The 17,606-nt window shown below is 40.0% G+C and overlaps 1 protein-coding gene across 1 annotated transcript in view; it reads left to right on the top strand.

Moving 5' to 3' along the window:
* ptprt (protein tyrosine phosphatase receptor type T) overlaps positions 1 to 17,606 on the top strand; it is a 485,707-nt gene that overhangs the window by 103,539 nt on the left and 364,562 nt on the right. The window contains exons 3-4 of the mRNA XM_084740791.1: positions 10,842 to 11,002; positions 12,785 to 12,895. Of these exons, the coding sequence (XP_084596917.1) occupies positions 10,842 to 11,002; positions 12,785 to 12,895 (272 nt within the window). The remainder of the gene's footprint in view (positions 1 to 10,841; positions 11,003 to 12,784; positions 12,896 to 17,606) is intronic.

Raw genomic sequence — 17,606 nt, 5'->3', positions numbered from 1 at the left:
TTCACTTTAAGTGTTCACGCATGTGTGACAAGACGCAGACCTCATAATGGGAACATAAGTGGGAAACAATACGTACAATACGTACATATATATATATATATATATATATATATACATATATATATACTGCAGCTTTGATTACATAGGATTTCCACATATAGGCCTGTTTCTGTGTGTGGTGATGATGATGATGATGATGATGATGATGCAGGGCCATTACCCATTCAGGACACAGAACATATGGGTTCCAACACTCACGTGTTCGTGTGTGTGTGTGTGTGTGTGTGTGTGTGTGTGTGTGTGTGTGAGACCTCAGGGGGAATTCTGTGTACTAAATGTGTGAAATGGGCCGAGGACTGACTCCAGTGATTCCCTTTGCCATGCCTTTAATAATGATGGTGATGATGATGATGATGGTGGCAGTGAAGATGAAGATGAGTCATTTTACCCATCAACGGTGTATTTTGTCATCCAGCTCGAGTCATGGCTGTGCCACAGCTGATGCTCCTGTGTCGTTTCTTTCCTCCTTGCTTCCTCCCTTTTTTGTTTCCTTTCCTCCCTTGCTGTTAATCCTTTCCTTCCTTCCCCCCTTCTTTTAATCATCTTCTTCATTCAACATTCAATTTAAAATGATTTTCAAGCAGTAAAAAATAAGAGAAAAACAAAAAATTCTTAATAAATTATCACTCTGCCTCAATATATGCCTTGCCTGCCTTTCATGCTTTATTTGAGAAACCTGTGGCAATTGGAGGAATAAAGATAAAGAAAAAGAAAGAGACAAAGAACACTTTGTTTCTGGAACATACAAAACAACCTGCTGCTGCTAATGGAATAGAAATGATAGCGAGCATGTCTCCAAACGATCTTAAGTAGGAAGGTGGGATGATGCGTGTGTGTGTGTGTGTGTGTGTGTGTGTGTGTGTGTGTGAGATACCTCCTCGTCTTTAAGCAGCGTCCTACGCTTTTCATAACCAGTTTTCAGCTCCTGTAAAGGGACTCTGTAACTCCCCTGTCCTCCCACACAAACACAAAATAGAATCACAGACAGTGACGCATTAACACAGAAACACACACTCTCACACATACATGTTTTCATTTATACCTGCAGCTCTTTGTCACCTGTATACCTATATATCATAAATCATAATAAATATTTTTGATTCTTTACAGTCACTTTTTAGGTGAAGACAAGTTATTTATAAAGCAGTTTTAAAAATAAATAAGAGTAATAAATAAAGTTGACCAAAGTGCTATACAATGAAATAATTAGTTGTATCAGCTCTCAGATGGACGCCACTTTGGATGAAAGTGTCAGGATTGCATCAAGGAAATAAAAATACCATCCCATGCACTAGTAAATATCTATTTGCTTGTCCAAGGATCAGAGCAAGTGGAGGTTGGAAAGGCAGCAGAGGAGCTCAGATATGCACAGAGGTGCCAGACCATGCAGAGCTTTAAAAAACAAACAAAAAGAAACTTAAATTCTATCCTGAACTTAAGTGGTATCCAACAGCTAATGTGCAACAAGAGCAAATTCATTTTTGAACGAAATGTGATGGCGGCTGAAATATGTTGTTATTAACATAATAAGGAAATGTTGATAATTAATGGACCTGGCAAGTCACAAAAATATTTCTGACATTTTAAATTTGTTTTCCTAAATGCAAAATTACTCTTTATTCAATTCAGATAATTAATATCTGAGAATAGTAACTTTGTCTGCTGCAAAAGTAAAAATAGACTTTTGCTTTGAATGAAAAAAACTTAATGTGATTACTTTGAGGTGTGATTTTATTTGAGATACAGTGGGTCAATATGACTTTTTTCAGTGTTGAACTGCTCTCAACCTCTGTAATGATTGTCACCACAAAGGATGCAATGATAACGCTCTGACTTAGAAAGTTTTATTAATTGATACACATATAAATGTTTCTTATATCAAAAGATGACTGCTGTATTTCAAGTCGTCTGTGAGTAATGAAGATTTTTTTTTTTAAAGTTACAATTTCCTGCAGAAATTGTATGTTTATATTATCTACACAAATGTGTATTTGAATGAATGCAAGTCCTACATTAACCACTCCAATCTTCACCTATAGACCTGACGACTTTTTATACAAACTGTAAAAAAGATACCATAAATGAGAGGACCTTCAGAAAGAGCTTTTCTTTCAAAACCTGGAGGGAAAAAAACATTATAGATGGAGATACAGAATGACTTACAACCGAGGCTACAATAATACTTTAGTTTTATTCATTTAGAGCAAAGAAACTTCGACCAGAGAAACTGTTTCCACTTTACAGCAGCAGTTAAAATGGACTTCTGGGAAATATACTTCTACTTTTGATAAGAGACACCTCATTTATTTACTGTCATCACACGAAAGTACCACAGTAAATTTGGCAAAACTTAAACCAAAACAGTACTGAATGAAATATTTATTGAAAATGGAAGAATTTCTATGAGACTTTAACACGACATGAATTGTGTCAAGTCACTGTTTGATACAGACTTTGATTTGAGGTTGTGCGCAGGCGTTTGTGTGTATATGAGCTCATGGTGAACTTGAGTATGCTGTGTGTGTGTGTGTGTGTGTGTGTGTGTGTGTGTGTGTGTGTGTGTGTGTGTGTGTGTGTTAACTGGCCAAGCTTTATTACTATTGATCTGTGTCACCCACCTTTTGTATTGATCAGAGAAAACCCCACTGTTAACCAGCTTTTCTCATTTCCCGTTTTTACACACACACACACACACACACACACACACACACACACACACACACACACACACACACACACACACACACACACCTGAGAAATAAACAGCTCAGTCATAGCGTGAGTGCTGCGGTCGACCACGTACTGTTGCGAAACATTTACACCACACACTCCGAAGGCTTTGGCAGCTCAAATCAGCTTTTTTTCTGCAATCTTTATCTGTCCTTTCCTGCGCAGTACATCACAAGCTTTGAATTAAATATGTACTTTATATATTTTGAAATACTTCAACATAAAAGTTCTTTAAAGATCAAATGAGCCTAAACTTTCAGAGATCATAAACTTAGATAAGTCAAAGTGAAGTTGACTTAGATAAGTCGAATTTGAATCAAAGGCTTAGATAAGCTTGTGATGTCAGTAAACTTAAGTTGTTGGCATGTGATGATATGATATCTGTATAAAAGCACAACTTATCCACAAAAAAAGGCACAGATGTTTAAGATGACTATATCAAGTGATAATGACCCAATGAGCCAATGGGTTGTGTATCATACTGCACGAAAACCAACATCACAGTGTTGCGACAGAGAAATGAGGAGCATTTTTTGGCTTAAATTGCATGACATGTTTCAAACACTGACCAATAGGAGCACAGAGAGCTCTTCAACTAAAAACAAGGTGAAACAAAAGAGGAATGATTTTGCCGGTGCTGCAAGACGGAGCTGTGAAACAGAGGAAAGGTCACGGATGCTTTCTCTTTCTTTTTTTTTAACCTTGTGAGTTTACATTCTTGTTCATAACTTGATGGCAAGTTATGATTGGTCAGATACAAACGCACAAAGTACCCCTCAGCCTCTGTGTGAGACGAACCAGGCTCGAATGTAAGTCCACCTGCGTCAGGTTCAGAGAATAAAGGGCGAGAAAGTCCCTGCGAGGAGGAGGTTGGGTGGTTGAACGGGTCAAACAAACTCAGGACTTAAAGCTTCACAGCTGCACACCTCAAAATAACAGAATTTCTTCATCAGTCATTCCTTGATATCACCTTTAGGGATCCATTAACTACAAGTTGAGTTAAGTGAGTCACTGGTTTTCAGTAACTTGTTAAAACATAAGAAAACTAAAAACTAAAGTGTTTTTGTTTTTATACTATGACTGAGACAAATATCGGTGAATTCATGAGTCATGAAGTTTGACAGAAAGTCTTTGACTTTGATGTGCTCAAGTAAACAGCATCTTCTGTTTGGAAATTCTGAATTTGGCCTAATTTTTAATGCAGCATTTTAAGATAAAGACATGTGGGATATGGTGATATTAATCAGGTTTTAGAAATAGAGTTGGATGTGCTGTGTGTTGTAAACAAACCAACTAGCCAATGTGGCTAAAGTAGATATGCATGCACAAAAGAAAATTTGCCAAATTTGTGGTTAGAAGGATAAACACCTAAATATTTGGAAAGACTAGTGGGAATATGAATATTACTTTTTTTGTACGAGGGGTTTGTACAAACACGCCACATCAGATTCAACAAACCGTGTAAATGATCCACCTGTGCGCTTCCTGCTCCATATGCCAGGAAGTGTTCATTCATGAAAACAGAATCAAACAGAAAAAAGAACAACTTTATGAGTTCGGAGTTTGACGTCCTGCTTTCAGAGATCCATAAAGGAAGATCTATCATTTTAACAGCATCAGCAGTGAAATTAAAAGACCCGCTGAAGCAAAGAAACAGGGAAAAGCGAGTGCTGTTAATGCCGTGTTACCGGAGGGTCGGACTGTCACTGAAATAAAGAAGAGACGTCTTGATATGAAAATGATTTCAGAGGGAAAAAAAGACTCACCACAGCCACAGTAAGAAGCGATTGATGACTGCAGCGAGAGGAGAGGGTTAAGGGGAAGTTTTCATCGCGGAGACAGAGGACACGTGAACCTCTGACGTTCACCTGAACAGAGACTTCATAAACCTGCATGTGCAAATATACGACCAACGCACCTGACAGCAAGTAATAATAGATCACTGAATGAATGATGAGAGCCTTTATATGTAAATTTACATGTATATTATAATTTGAAATGTAGTCAGAAGGGATGATTATGAAGTGCAAGTTATTCTTCAAACTCAGAATGTCTTCAGACTAATGAAATATGCAGTCATTAGTGAAAGACTTAAGTTTGGATACCAGCAGCCCTGCTGCACATGACTGTACTACAGGTAAATTGTGTTCGTATCTGAAAGAAAATTCAAAATATGAGAAAATTGTTGAATGCCACAAGTTCTCTTAAATGACTCTTATGCAGCAGCTAAGAACAAATCTGTTCGCACAAGAGGTTTTTGCATGAGGTGCATTGTCTTTTTCTGAATAAGGGCAAAAACTGTAGTAATGTAGTCACTGACTTATGTAAAAATCTAAGTCAGAAGAAAAACAGAGATTCAAAAACAACCAAATTCCCACTGGTCTGAACTTACCCAGTAGATTAAGACATGTTTTTAAAAAATACTATTTCAGAACTTCACTTTACTCGTGACAAGTCTGTAGGTGTGAGCCCCCATTTACCTGCTGGTGAAATCACACTGATGTCACCAGGAGAGACAGGCTGTATTTTGAACTTTAATTCATTCAGCACGCAGCGACTGAATACTATTCTAAACAGATCAACACCACCGTGCAGCTCCACCACAGCAGCTGGGGGTTAAATGCGTTGCTCAAAGGCACTTCAGAGGCTGAGAGACGCAGTCGAGAGCTTCTGCTCCCTCTTTATGTCGACGGCTTCGGAAAAAATAAAAGCAAAAATCTCAACGGTGTTTGTGGAAAACAGCTGGTCTCGCGTGGCAGTGTGCGCCGGAACGTTTGTTGCTCTGAGTTGACCCAGTTATTTTGATGTGTGTGTGTGTGTGTGTGTGTGAGAGAGAGAGAGGGTGTGTGTTGACATGGAAGACGAATTCATCAGTTTTTCTCACGTTAACAGATTGCACCTCTCTGACCTCACAGCTGGGAAACAACGTGTGAAATGAGTGTTATGTGCGTTTGTTATAGTGTGTGTGTGTCTGCGTGCGTGTATGTGTGTGTGAGACTGTGTGACTGAATGAAAGCATGTTTGTCCATGTGTGAGTGATGTTTCATCAAATGGAAATGGAGCTTTGTGATAGTTGCTTTTTGATGTGTGTGTAAGTGCGTCCCTTTGTTATTGTGTCATTGATGTGTACATGTGTGAGCGTATGTGCATGGGTGTTATTTTTCTGCATCCGTACGTACATTGTAACACCTCTGCCTCCCTCACAGAGACAGTTGTCATGGTGAGAAGGGTTTCTGGCTAACAAACATCACACTCATCGTCTGGGTGTCAAGTTGACTCAAGTCAACTTTATTTAAAAAGAGAATTTTAAATGAAACAAATCCCTTTACAGAATGCTTTACGGAGCAGCAAAGGACAGAAAAATAAAGCTTTAGAAATTTAGAGAAGTGGGGAGAGAGCGGTGCGTGTGTGTAGGTGTGAATAAGAAATGTAATCAGGCCCGTTCACTGTGGAAAGACCTGGTTAGAGACCCAGGATAGATTACTTTAACACACACACACACACACACACACACACACTTGTGCACACACAGCCAGCATGCACACATAAACCATCATTTTACTTCAGTAATAAGACGCACTCTTCCTCTGCCAGGCAGCCCCACAGTAATATAACTTCAACAAACACACACAGACACACACATACAGTACATATACTTACACACAAACACACTCTGTGCAGTGGATAACTTCCATTTAGCCAAGGACGGATGAAATCTCTTTCAACCACCTGTAGGTGTATACAATATCTACTGTGTGTGTGTGTGTGTGTGTGTGTGTGTGTAAGAGAGAGAGAGAGGCATCTGTCTGGGGGGGATGAGAGCCCAACAGAGAACGTAAAAGGTCTGTCCCTCACTGGTCCCCAAACGGACAAAAGCACACATGCTCACACAAACCCAAGCAGACAAAACACGAGACAAACTGGACACGGCTTAGAAAATATGACCAGGGCTGTAACAGTGTGTGCATGCGTGTGCAAGATTGTGTCGTAACAATGCCGCAGAGATTCAGGTCTTAAATGATGTCTGTGACAGTCCAGGTTTTTATTGCATCCGCCCACAAAAATTACACACACACATACACACAAATGACACACAGGTCTAGACTAACATAAAGAAGATGACTTTGCCTTTGTGTGTCTGTGGGAAAAGATCTGCTCTCATGAAAGGCTCCACAAGGTAAAACATTTGTTTTCCAGGGAGCTTTTTTCGACTTGAGACCAAAAAGATTTTGTGTCTCCCCTGGATTCAAACAAGCCCACGAGTTGAATACAGAATGCTGGAATGTCAATCGTAGCTAGCAAGATAACGTGAGCAACACTGTGAGCAATGTTTGCTAGTTGGCAACTAGGGCTACACCAAACGCTTTGAAGTTTCAAAGCTTCGTTTGTTGCCGGCAAAAATAGTATTGGCCTATCCATATCCCCGCTGGGTGCCTCGGTGCCGCCTTTGCAGCCCGAGTTTTGCCAGTCTGCATCAAGCTGCACTGAAGTTGCTGCGTAGGCGGTCCCCGTGCTGCGCGTCTGCCTGCTTCACTCTTCCTGTGCCTCTAATGGAGACAGACACAGCAGGCGCTACTGCTTCAAAACGCTTCCTTACCAGAAGCGACGAGAACGGACTCGAGCAGATGGAGGGCAGAAAATTGTCCATGTATATTACGAGCGATGCTGCAGCGGTGCACGCCCTCTGCAGATGAGTAAATTAAGTGTCTGAACTATTTATTCATAATTTTCAGCCTAATCAGCCTTTTTTTTTACATAGTTGGAGAACAGTATACTTGTAACTTCCAAAAGCTCAGTTTTTTCCTTCCAAACACCGTCCTTTTTGAGGATATTTATATAAAAAGGCTGCTGTGCATCATATAAATGGAGCCACTTCTTCTCAACATTGTAAATTAGTCTGTTGTCCTCTCTGTCATCTGTTTAGATGAGGGCAAACCTCAAGGATGTCACATCAATTTTAACCACATAAAACAGATAAATGAAATGAAGCTAAGCGAAACTTTGCTGAAATAGTGCCAGGGTGAGCGATTTTTCAAACAAGCGACATGTCGCTCAGCCTGTTCGTTGACGCACGGAGCAGGTTAGGACATCCTCTTTGAGGAAAACTGAAGCGATCAGCTGTTCGTGCCTTTGCATTGCTTCTCGTAAGGAAGCAGCATCTGACTCTTTTTTGCCTCGTTGTGTCTGTTGCCTCCTTGATCACAAACTCTTTACAGACAGAGACAGCAGCTTCAGCGCGAGCTGGATGCAGAATGACGAAACATGCGACGGCACAAACAGCATCAATCCTGGGATGCACGTCTCCGCTGCAGTGGAGATCAACCTTCTCTTCTCCTCTCCCTGATAGAGCGACAGTGAGAGGGGAGGAGAGGGTTGATAGTGCAGTGCTTTTACACATTAATAATGCCTTACTCAGAAAGCTGCATCTTCACTCGACCCGCCCGGTCCAACCTGCGAACACCTTTTCATTGCCCTGTTAACATGATGAAATATTTTGCTGTTTCACATCCCTCTCACTCACAGCAGTGAAACAAATGAACGTCATACTTCAGTTCAGATCTCAGCTGAATGGAAGAATGTTGGGAAGTTGTTGAGTCCGAGTCAGGCCCAGAAACCCCTCCCCTTCTTGCAGCACACTGGCACTGCCTGATTTTACTCGCCCCACTTTTAATTCTGGGTCAACCGTGTAAAGCACTTTGCAACTATTTTGAATAGCATTATAAATACATAATATACATAATTTATATAGATAAAGTTAATAAAAACAAGTCTCAGACTCATTTTGGGTCATGACCTTAAGTTTGCGAAACACTGAGTTAGGCCTTCAGATTTCTTCTTCTTCATTTTTTAAGTTAAGGTTAAATTCAGGGTTATGTTCTGCCTTCAGGACACTACTGTACGTCAATACAAAGTCCTCACAAGTACAGCAATCCAACTTTCTCTCTCTGTGTTTGTGGCTCCAAGTTTTCTTCTTCTGTGTGTTGAAAAGTCACTGCACTGCCCTTTAAAATCAAAATGCCATCACATCCAGGCAACAGCTTAATCCGCATCAGTAGTTGAATGAACAAATGTGACAAATACATTTTATTGTTTTTTTTTATTCAACTTCTCACTTGTTTTAGTTTTTATTATTATATCTATTCTACATATGGTAATATAAGTCTGTCTTGAACAATACATGTAGTACAGTTCTGTATTTAGGAAGAGTTTTTTTTTTCCTAAATTAGAAATCTTCTAAACATGTACTTTGGGAAATACTGTAACATTGCCGATAATTGTTAATAACAAATGCATGGTTTTATTTTCTGAATTAACACAGGGTTTGATGTTGATTACCAGCTGAGTGTAAGGAGCAGGGTAGTTTCATCAGCTTCATCAGCTGCATCTGTGGTCCCAACACAATTAAAAACAGACAAAATAGATCAAAACCTCATACAGGACGTTCTACATTAATTCAGCACACTTTCACACCAATGCAGCAGAGCGCATATGCACACACAGACACTGTGTGAAGTGCACAGTCACACCTGCTTGATTCAGTATCTCTCCTCTCCCACTCTCTCGCCAAATAGTCTCCCAGTCACTTCTAACTCTCAGTCCGGCTGATGGCAGTCAGCCAAATGGAGCCGGCCGACCCATAAAAGCTCCATCCAGTGCCATAAAGCAGAGACTAAAACACACTTAAACTGCGAGTCGACAGAGAAAATGTGTTTTACGTTGTGGTTCAGAACCCTCAGGGCGTGGATACATTAAGATGCTGATATACGGCTTCAGCGAATTAAAGAGCTTGGAGTGTTTTTCCTTTATTTGCTGCATCAAGCGTCGGCCGAGTTGAGAACAAACCTGTGTCGGCCATTTCTGCGGCACACAAGTGCTATAGGAATTTCTCTGACTGACTGTTTGCAGCAGATCTCCACCACAGTGGGAAGTTGAAAGAGACATGAAGACAATGATCTTTACTGCAATGGAAACTGATTCAACCTTCAGATCTGCTTCAGAACTGAAAAAAACAATGCAACCTGCTGATCGATGGCACGTATATGAAGAGAAGAAGAAAATACAAAAGTTACACAATTTGCACCAAGAAAAGAACCATTCTACTGTAGAAACTAACCATGTCTGTGTTTGTGTACATCTTAAGAATATTCAGACATTGGAAATAAAATGTGTACCACCAGTTTTCATTGACAAAAGTGGACATATGCGCTTGCTAACATTAAAGGAATCTCCTCCTTAATTCATCTTAAATCCAAAATATTCCCACATGGGAGCTGTGGAGTGCAGCTCTGAAACCAAGTTCATCTGGACTCATTCTTCCAAACTTAATGGCTGGAATTATGCAATTATACAAAAAAACCCCCCCAAAAAAACGCTTATTAGTCTTGGGTAACACATTAGTTTCACTTCACTTGTTTCACTGTCCCTGTCGCTGTGCTTGTGTGTGTGGAGGAGCTGCCTGAGCCCGAACACGGGGAGCAGACGATGAGAGGACAGAAGCAGCGCGACCAGAAATGACAGCAAGACATGTCTCAGCAGTTTTATTTTAGCTGCTTGTCCGCCTTTTAAGCACTGTGAAAATTAGGCTCATTTATGCTAAACGTTAGATACACATACGGACCTGGACGGAGACTTCAGTCCATATTCTGCGTTCATTTCTTCCCTATTTATGCACATTTTCTGAAAGCTCATGGATACGGACGAAAAAGTGACATTCTTATGTAAACACAACGTGTAATATGAAGATCAGCAAAAAAATGATCAAGGTCATGTCCACATATATCATATTGTGAGTTGAAAATGTAATTATTACAGGCCTAAACACATCTATGTCAAGTCAGTTTCCACATAGGAGGAATTTGCCCCAGTGATTTGAAACGATGGAAACCACTACAACAAGATGTGGATTGATGTTCGATCATCTCGTTTTATTTTCTGTTGGAAATTGCTCTGTAAATAAACCTGTGTTAGCATTGCTCTCGCAGTTAACCTGCTCTGTTATGATCACATTTGAACCATGTCTGGTCTTTTTCTTCCTCTCTCTGCCGCTGTAGGTTCGTTCATGGTGGTGAACGCGTCGGGCCGGGCGTCGGGACAGAAAGCTCACCTCTACATGCCCACCCTGAAGGAGAACGACACCCACTGCATCGACTTCCTGTACTCGCTGTCCAGCCGGGACGGAGCCAGCCCTGGCACTCTCAACGTCTATATCAAGGTGTGTGTGTGAGAGTGTGTATGCGTGAGTGAGTGTGTGTAGTGTGAGTGACTGACAGGGAGGGATGGATTGACAGATGAAGGCGCTGATAGACTGAACAGACTAAACAGGTAAACAAACAAACAGACCTCTGTTCTCTGTCAAGGAGGGATGAAGTTAGCCCTGGGGCATTAAATGTTTATGTAGGGGTGTTTGTGCTTGTGTGTGTGTGTGAGAGAGACAGAATGACTGATGGGCAGGTGAAAAGACAGACTTCATCTATTCCCTTTCTATGAGGATAAAGTTACCTCTAGTGCATAAAATTTTAAGTAAGAAGACCCATAATATATAGTTTATTTGGACCTGAATACATAAATAAGGAATCTTAAAATGATTAAAACATTAGGGTACACTGCTAAAGTCTCTGTGTTGTTGGTCCAGACCTGCAGGAGCGAAAGTTTTGTATCATGGTCTGAAGACACTGATGGACAAGATGGGTTGAACACAGAGCTGGGAAGGTCAGAGGGGAGGGGTGGATGGGAGGCGGGGTGTTGAAAGGACAGACTAGCGAGCTAGAAACCGAGGGAATGTAAAGATGGATGAAAGGGACGAAAAGATAAGACGTGACATAATGAGATTGATGAAGATCTGAAGTGGGTGAGTCAGGCGATTGACAAAGCACTGGATTAAAGCACTTAACGAGAGGAGTAATAAACCAATCAATTAAGTGATAAATAAGGAGTACCAGAAAATGAAGGAATCAAGAGTGAATTGAAATGAATACATTTATACTCGGCAAAAATATAAACGCAACATCATTTTTGCTCCCATTTTTCAAGAGTTGAAGTAAAAAATCTAAGATTTATTCCATGGACTGTAAAATTTCATTGACTTTTTTTTAAATACATAATCTCCTTTGCCAAGATAATCAATCCCTTGACAGGTGTGATGTATAGATCAGCATTGTTATTGTTTTATATATACATACATATATATATATATATATATATATATATATATATATATATATATATATATATATATATATATATATATATATATATATTCATGTATGTATGTGTATATATATATATATATATATATGTATAAAGCTTTAAGCCTGTTCACCCTGCTGGCATCTGGCAAGAGATACAGAAGTATCCACTGCCATAAAACCAGACTACAGAGCAGCTTTTTTCGTCAGGATGTGAGACTAATTAATTCATCTACTGCACTCCACCATAAATATGAGTTATTATTTATTCAAAGACTGAGGGCACCATATTGTGTTATTCCAGAGCCTCAAAATGGCTAAATCTGCCCCAGACCCAACCAATGAAGGCAAAGAGTACAAGCCAATCAGAGACAGAGTAGGGTTAGTCATGACTTTGCCCTTCTAGTATCTGTATCTCATTTGTTATCTGTAACTCTATATATCAGATAGCCATATTATAGTGTCAATAAAAGCCTTTTCTCAATATAAAAATGCACATTTAAGAGTGCCCTATTTATTGTAACCAGTTCAAGGAAAACCTGTGCAATAATCATGCTGTTTAACCAAAACAGAGAAATAAAAAATTGAGAGAAATAAACCTTTTGCATGCACAGAAGAAGTCTAAGATTTTTTTAACTCCAAGTCATGAAAAATGTGAGCAAAAAAGTGTTTATTTTTGTTGAGTATACTTTAGGTTTTCTGTAAAAACCCTTCAGTTTTACTCTATGAAACCTGCATATGCCCCGTTTTTCTTTTCATCTTCTAAGTCTCTTCTTTTTATTTTCTGTCTTCTTGATGTCTGCCTGCAGGTGAATGGAGGCGCTCAGGGTAACCCAGTATGGAACGCCTCTGATACCGTTACTGAAGGCTGGGTGAAGGCTGAGCTGGCCATTTCTACATTCTGGCCCAACTCCTATCAGGTAAGACACTCAAGGTTTTTTTCTATCTGTCTTTGCTTTCATGAAAATTCATTAGTAACGTTGCTGCTGTTTGAAAGACAAGCGTGGATGTTAAATGATGAAAACAATCACAAAGCAGTATTAATTATTAGAGAGATAATTAAACAAACTTTTTTCTCTGATAGAGCTGCCTGCTCATCTTTGATCATCATCTCTAGCAGAAAAGATTAAACTGAGATCTGTAATTACGCTTCCTAATGTGTCAAGCAGATTGGTCAATATTTGATACGTTAATTGTCCTGTGAAGGCTGTTTGACTTAAATTGTTTCCCCGCAAAATTAAATATTTACTTTAAATTATCGAGATGGTGATTCAGCATCAGTCGCGTGCAGAAAGTGTTGACAACTAAAATATTGAGGTGTTTTCATAACTAATCCTGTCAGACAGTTTGATGTATCATGGTAGAAAAAGCACAGGTGTTAGTAATGGCGGTATTTAATGATCACTTTGGGCCATTTGGACGTGCTCCAGTCAGCCATGTTTGCAACTGGGGCCTTGTAATTTGTTTGACAAATTGTAAGTTAGCGTACAGTTAGCTGAAAGTAATTTGAATCAGTCTGATGAATAAGTTTTGAAAGGAATATAGAAAGTTTAAAGAACATATGTTTTAATAACGAGAACATAAATCAAGCTTTATAAAGCTGGCTATATTGACACATGCTAGCACTTTGACCAAATCAAGTTAACACGTTAGATAAACATAATAGCTTTAAGTCAGATGTACTTAATAATCCGATTGCTTTGAGATCAACATTTTGATTTAATGTAACTTTAATTTAAGGCAAGTCAACCTAGAAGTTTCCATATTTCCGACTTTATTTGCTTTACCCAAAAGTAAAATACTGCTTCTTAATGACCTGACAACATACTATTAGCCTAATAGTGTGTTTCAGGAAAAAGTATTTTTTATGGTGACCTTTGTGTTTTATTTTCATTTGTTAAATGTAATAATTGCTAACGTTAACAATGTTTAATGTTAGCCTGAGCAACTATTAGTTTAATTTAGTGCATTTACAGAAATGCAGGGCAACCAATTCAGGTGGATCGAATCACAAAATCTGATTTTGTCTCGCATTAGACTCATCTTCTTACTGAATCACCAAGAGAAAATAGCGGCTCACCAGCAGGGAGTAAAATCTGGAAAAAAAAAAAAAACATGGACGTCACGATGTCAGACAGGGGACAGGGTGTAATTTCAAGTTGTTACGGTCTACAAATGTAGACTGTCACGACTAAAGCAGACAGATGAGTGAGAAGAACTTCTCTGTACTGAAGAAGCTGTTGAGTTAAATAGAAACTGAAGTGGCTGCTTGTTTTCCGGTGGACAGTGGAAACAACCGGCGGTTGCACGCACAAACTCACCCTCATTTGCTGCGATAGTGGAAAAGCAGCTTATGCAGTAGCAGCTTAACTAACATCACCTCAACAGTAAGACATTCAGAGCATGTCGAAGCTATACGTGCTAACTGCTAACAAATGCTTGTGGTTCAGTTTAGCCTAAACCAATGTGTTTTACTACCATGTTCATACATTCATTTTTCACCAGAGAATTTGCGATCAGCTCCCGAATCAGCTCTGTTTTCTCTAGTACATGATTTCTACAGCTAATGTAGCTGTAAGAATATTTCTGAGTCGATTAAATGTTAATTCCGCAATTGTTCCAGACCTGTTGAGTGATAAGTTTTAGAACCCTGTAGTCTAAACTACTGTGAGGCTATTGGCTGGAGCTGCGGATTAAGTTTCATCACTTAACAGGTAGTACTCCCTTAGCGTATTCTTTTAATATTACAACACAAAACTGTTGCTCTTTAATGACTCTTGGTTTGTCTGTGTGTGGGCATGTGCGTGTGTGTGTGTGTGTGTGTGTGTGTGTATTGCTCTGTTTAAGGTGCAGACACACACCCTGCTGTGTTGCTTTATTGAGGTAGCACAAAAGCAACGGTGTTTTACCTAATGACTGAGCCATGTTCTGCAAATGAAGGCACCCCTGTGTCGCACACACTGATCTAAAGTACAATGGTAACCAAAGTGTGTGTTCCCTCCCTAATGAGGAGTCACCTCCCATGGAGAAATGACAAAAACACCGTCATATTAAAGTACAGACCACTGCAAGGGTGAGAACAAACTTGTACGGTCACCAATCATTCTCTTTTGAACAGGCTAAATTTTGTATCTGTTACACTTTTGTTGGAAGGAGGAATTGATGTTGTTTTCTCGGGGTGCTGAAAAAAAGAACACATTTCAACTTTGTCGACACAGACTGAGATGAAACACAATATTTTCATATTTTGGTTGCATGTTTTTCTAAATTTGATACAGTTCTGGTCTGTGGCCATGTAAACACAGACTGAACTGCAAGATGGGATTTTTATACTCACTGGACATCTTGCTGCCAAGACTGTGTATTCTTTTGATAAGAAAAACATGGAGGACAGTGAGTCAAGCAGCCAGTGTAGAGACAGAAACTTAACTGATTATCTTCTGCATTTTTGTCTTTATTAGGTACAATATATAAGATAAACAAAATGATTTAATTACCAGATTTAATATGTCAAAGATGTCAGTGTATCTGCTGTCAGTCTGTCAACAAGGTGGTGGGTTTGACTCCTGGCAACCCGGGTTTGACCCCGCTGTAACCCCCTCCCAGCCTCCTGGGCACTGACGGATGCCTGACTTCGCTCCTGCTCCTCTGCCTCATGCCGTTCAGTTAGCTGGAGCAAATCACATCCTGTGCTAGCGATTTAAATACCAACACTCCCCTGGTGGTCCAGGCCGCTAGCTGCATGGCTATCTGAGCTAACTAGCTAACGGCAGCTACAGTTATCAGCAGTTAGCCGTTGCTCTGCTCCCTATTTAGAGTGCTGCAGGCCTGAGTCCTTAAACATGGAAAGGAGTAACTAGCGGCTAGATGAGTCCACAGAGGCTGTCCACCCATTGTCTGTAACCATTTATCCTCCACGCCGGGGCTGGAGCATATCCCAGCTGACATCGGGTGAGAAGTGGGGTGCACCCTGGATAAGAGACAAACAACCACTCATGCTCACATTGACACCTATGGGCAATTTAGAGTTATCAAATAACCTATTATGCTGCATGTCTTTGGACTGCGGGAGGAAGCCGGAGTGCCCGGAGAGAACCCACACGGACACGAGGAGGACATGCAAACTCTCATACAAACGCCTGAGAGTTTCTTGCAGATATTAAACTTCATCATGCTGAGCACCATGTGTCGTGTGATGTCATAAGATCTTTTTTTTACTTCTTGTGATTGCTTTTGCTCTTCAAAAATCATAAATGCGATGTTCATTTGTGTTGCTGAACAAAACTAAACACAAAGCTTATTTTCTGCACTAATAGAAAATCCAATGGAAAAAAACTCAGTATTGCACCTTTATAGTGCAGGGAAACAGGAGGATGGCAAGAACGTATAACTGATTATCTTACGTGTACAAGCATCTTAAACCACTGAGCCACTGTGATGTCTTCAAAGTTGCACATTCAGTTTATATTTGAGGGAGATCTGAGAATGTGTTGTTATCAACAAGCGTTAAAAGTGATTTTGATGAAAAAGCAGCGGTTGGCGAGGATGAGACATGGCTCCATTGTTAGACGTCAATTAAAAACAGGCTTGAAGAAAAAAATCACAGACACAAAAGGTCTGTTTTTTAATTATTTAGACAATATTTTATTCACTTTGAGGTCAAATCATCTTGAAGGTTTGTTTACAAAATTCATAATAGATACATAAATCACTTTCAAGAATGAATCTGACGGGAGAGAAAAATCTGATATTGCACACAATGGGCCTGTCATAACAAAACTAAACAAAAAACTACGCCAGTGTCTTTCACTTGACATGCGTGCCGAAGAGGGGGATTTATTTTTTTGAAGGAAAGAAAGAGAGTGAAGTTTTCCCAGACGTGTTTAGCATTCAGTGTGAGTCCCAGCTTTATACTGTTGAGGATCCTGACAAGTACAGCACAGAGGTGTGTGTGTGTGTGTGTGTGTGTGTGTGTGTGTGTGTGTGTGTGTGTGTGTGTGTCCTTAGTGTGTGTTTGTGTATGACTATGTATGTGTGGGTCAGAGGTGCATGGCCTCTTGACAGCCCTGCTGACTGCCTGTCACCCTGACAGCGTGATTGTGTCTGCAGGAGAGGAAATGTTAAAACAAGAAAAAACAAAGGAGTAATGGGAGAGAAAGACACGGAAGAGTAATTAGAGGAAGAGGAGAACACATGAGCTGATTGAGAGGGAGAGAGGCGGAGAGGAAGAAAAGAGAAGAGCAGGGAGAGATCAAGAATGGAGGGAAAGGGAAGAGCAGAGACGTCTGACGGAAAAAGAAACAAGAGAAAGAAGGGAAGGATGAGGATGGGGCGAGGAGGAGGAGCAGCAGCATATGTGGTTGGCATAAGGATGGAGACAGAAGGATGAAGGGATGGAGTGAGGAGAGGAATAGTTGCTGACTTTCAATGGAAAATTCCCCTGGGGTTTCTATATGAGCTTCACAGGGGCATCAAGATGTTGCAGTGTGTGGAAGAAGGAAAGGTTTTTTTTCTTTTCAGATTCATTACTTTTAGAGAAAATGGTGGCTTAACTTGATTATTTTTCTTTCTTTCTTTCTTCTTTTTCCTTCCTTCTTCTTCCTTCCTGCCTCACTGTCACTGACTTCCCTC

The sequence above is a fragment of the Lutjanus erythropterus genome, chromosome 2 (genome assembly GCF_056507025.1).
Source record: "Lutjanus erythropterus isolate fLutEry1 chromosome 2, fLutEry1.hap2, whole genome shotgun sequence".
NCBI lineage: Eukaryota > Metazoa > Chordata > Actinopteri > Lutjaniformes > Lutjanidae > Lutjanus > Lutjanus erythropterus.
This window is presented reverse-complemented; position numbering and strand designations above follow the sequence as displayed.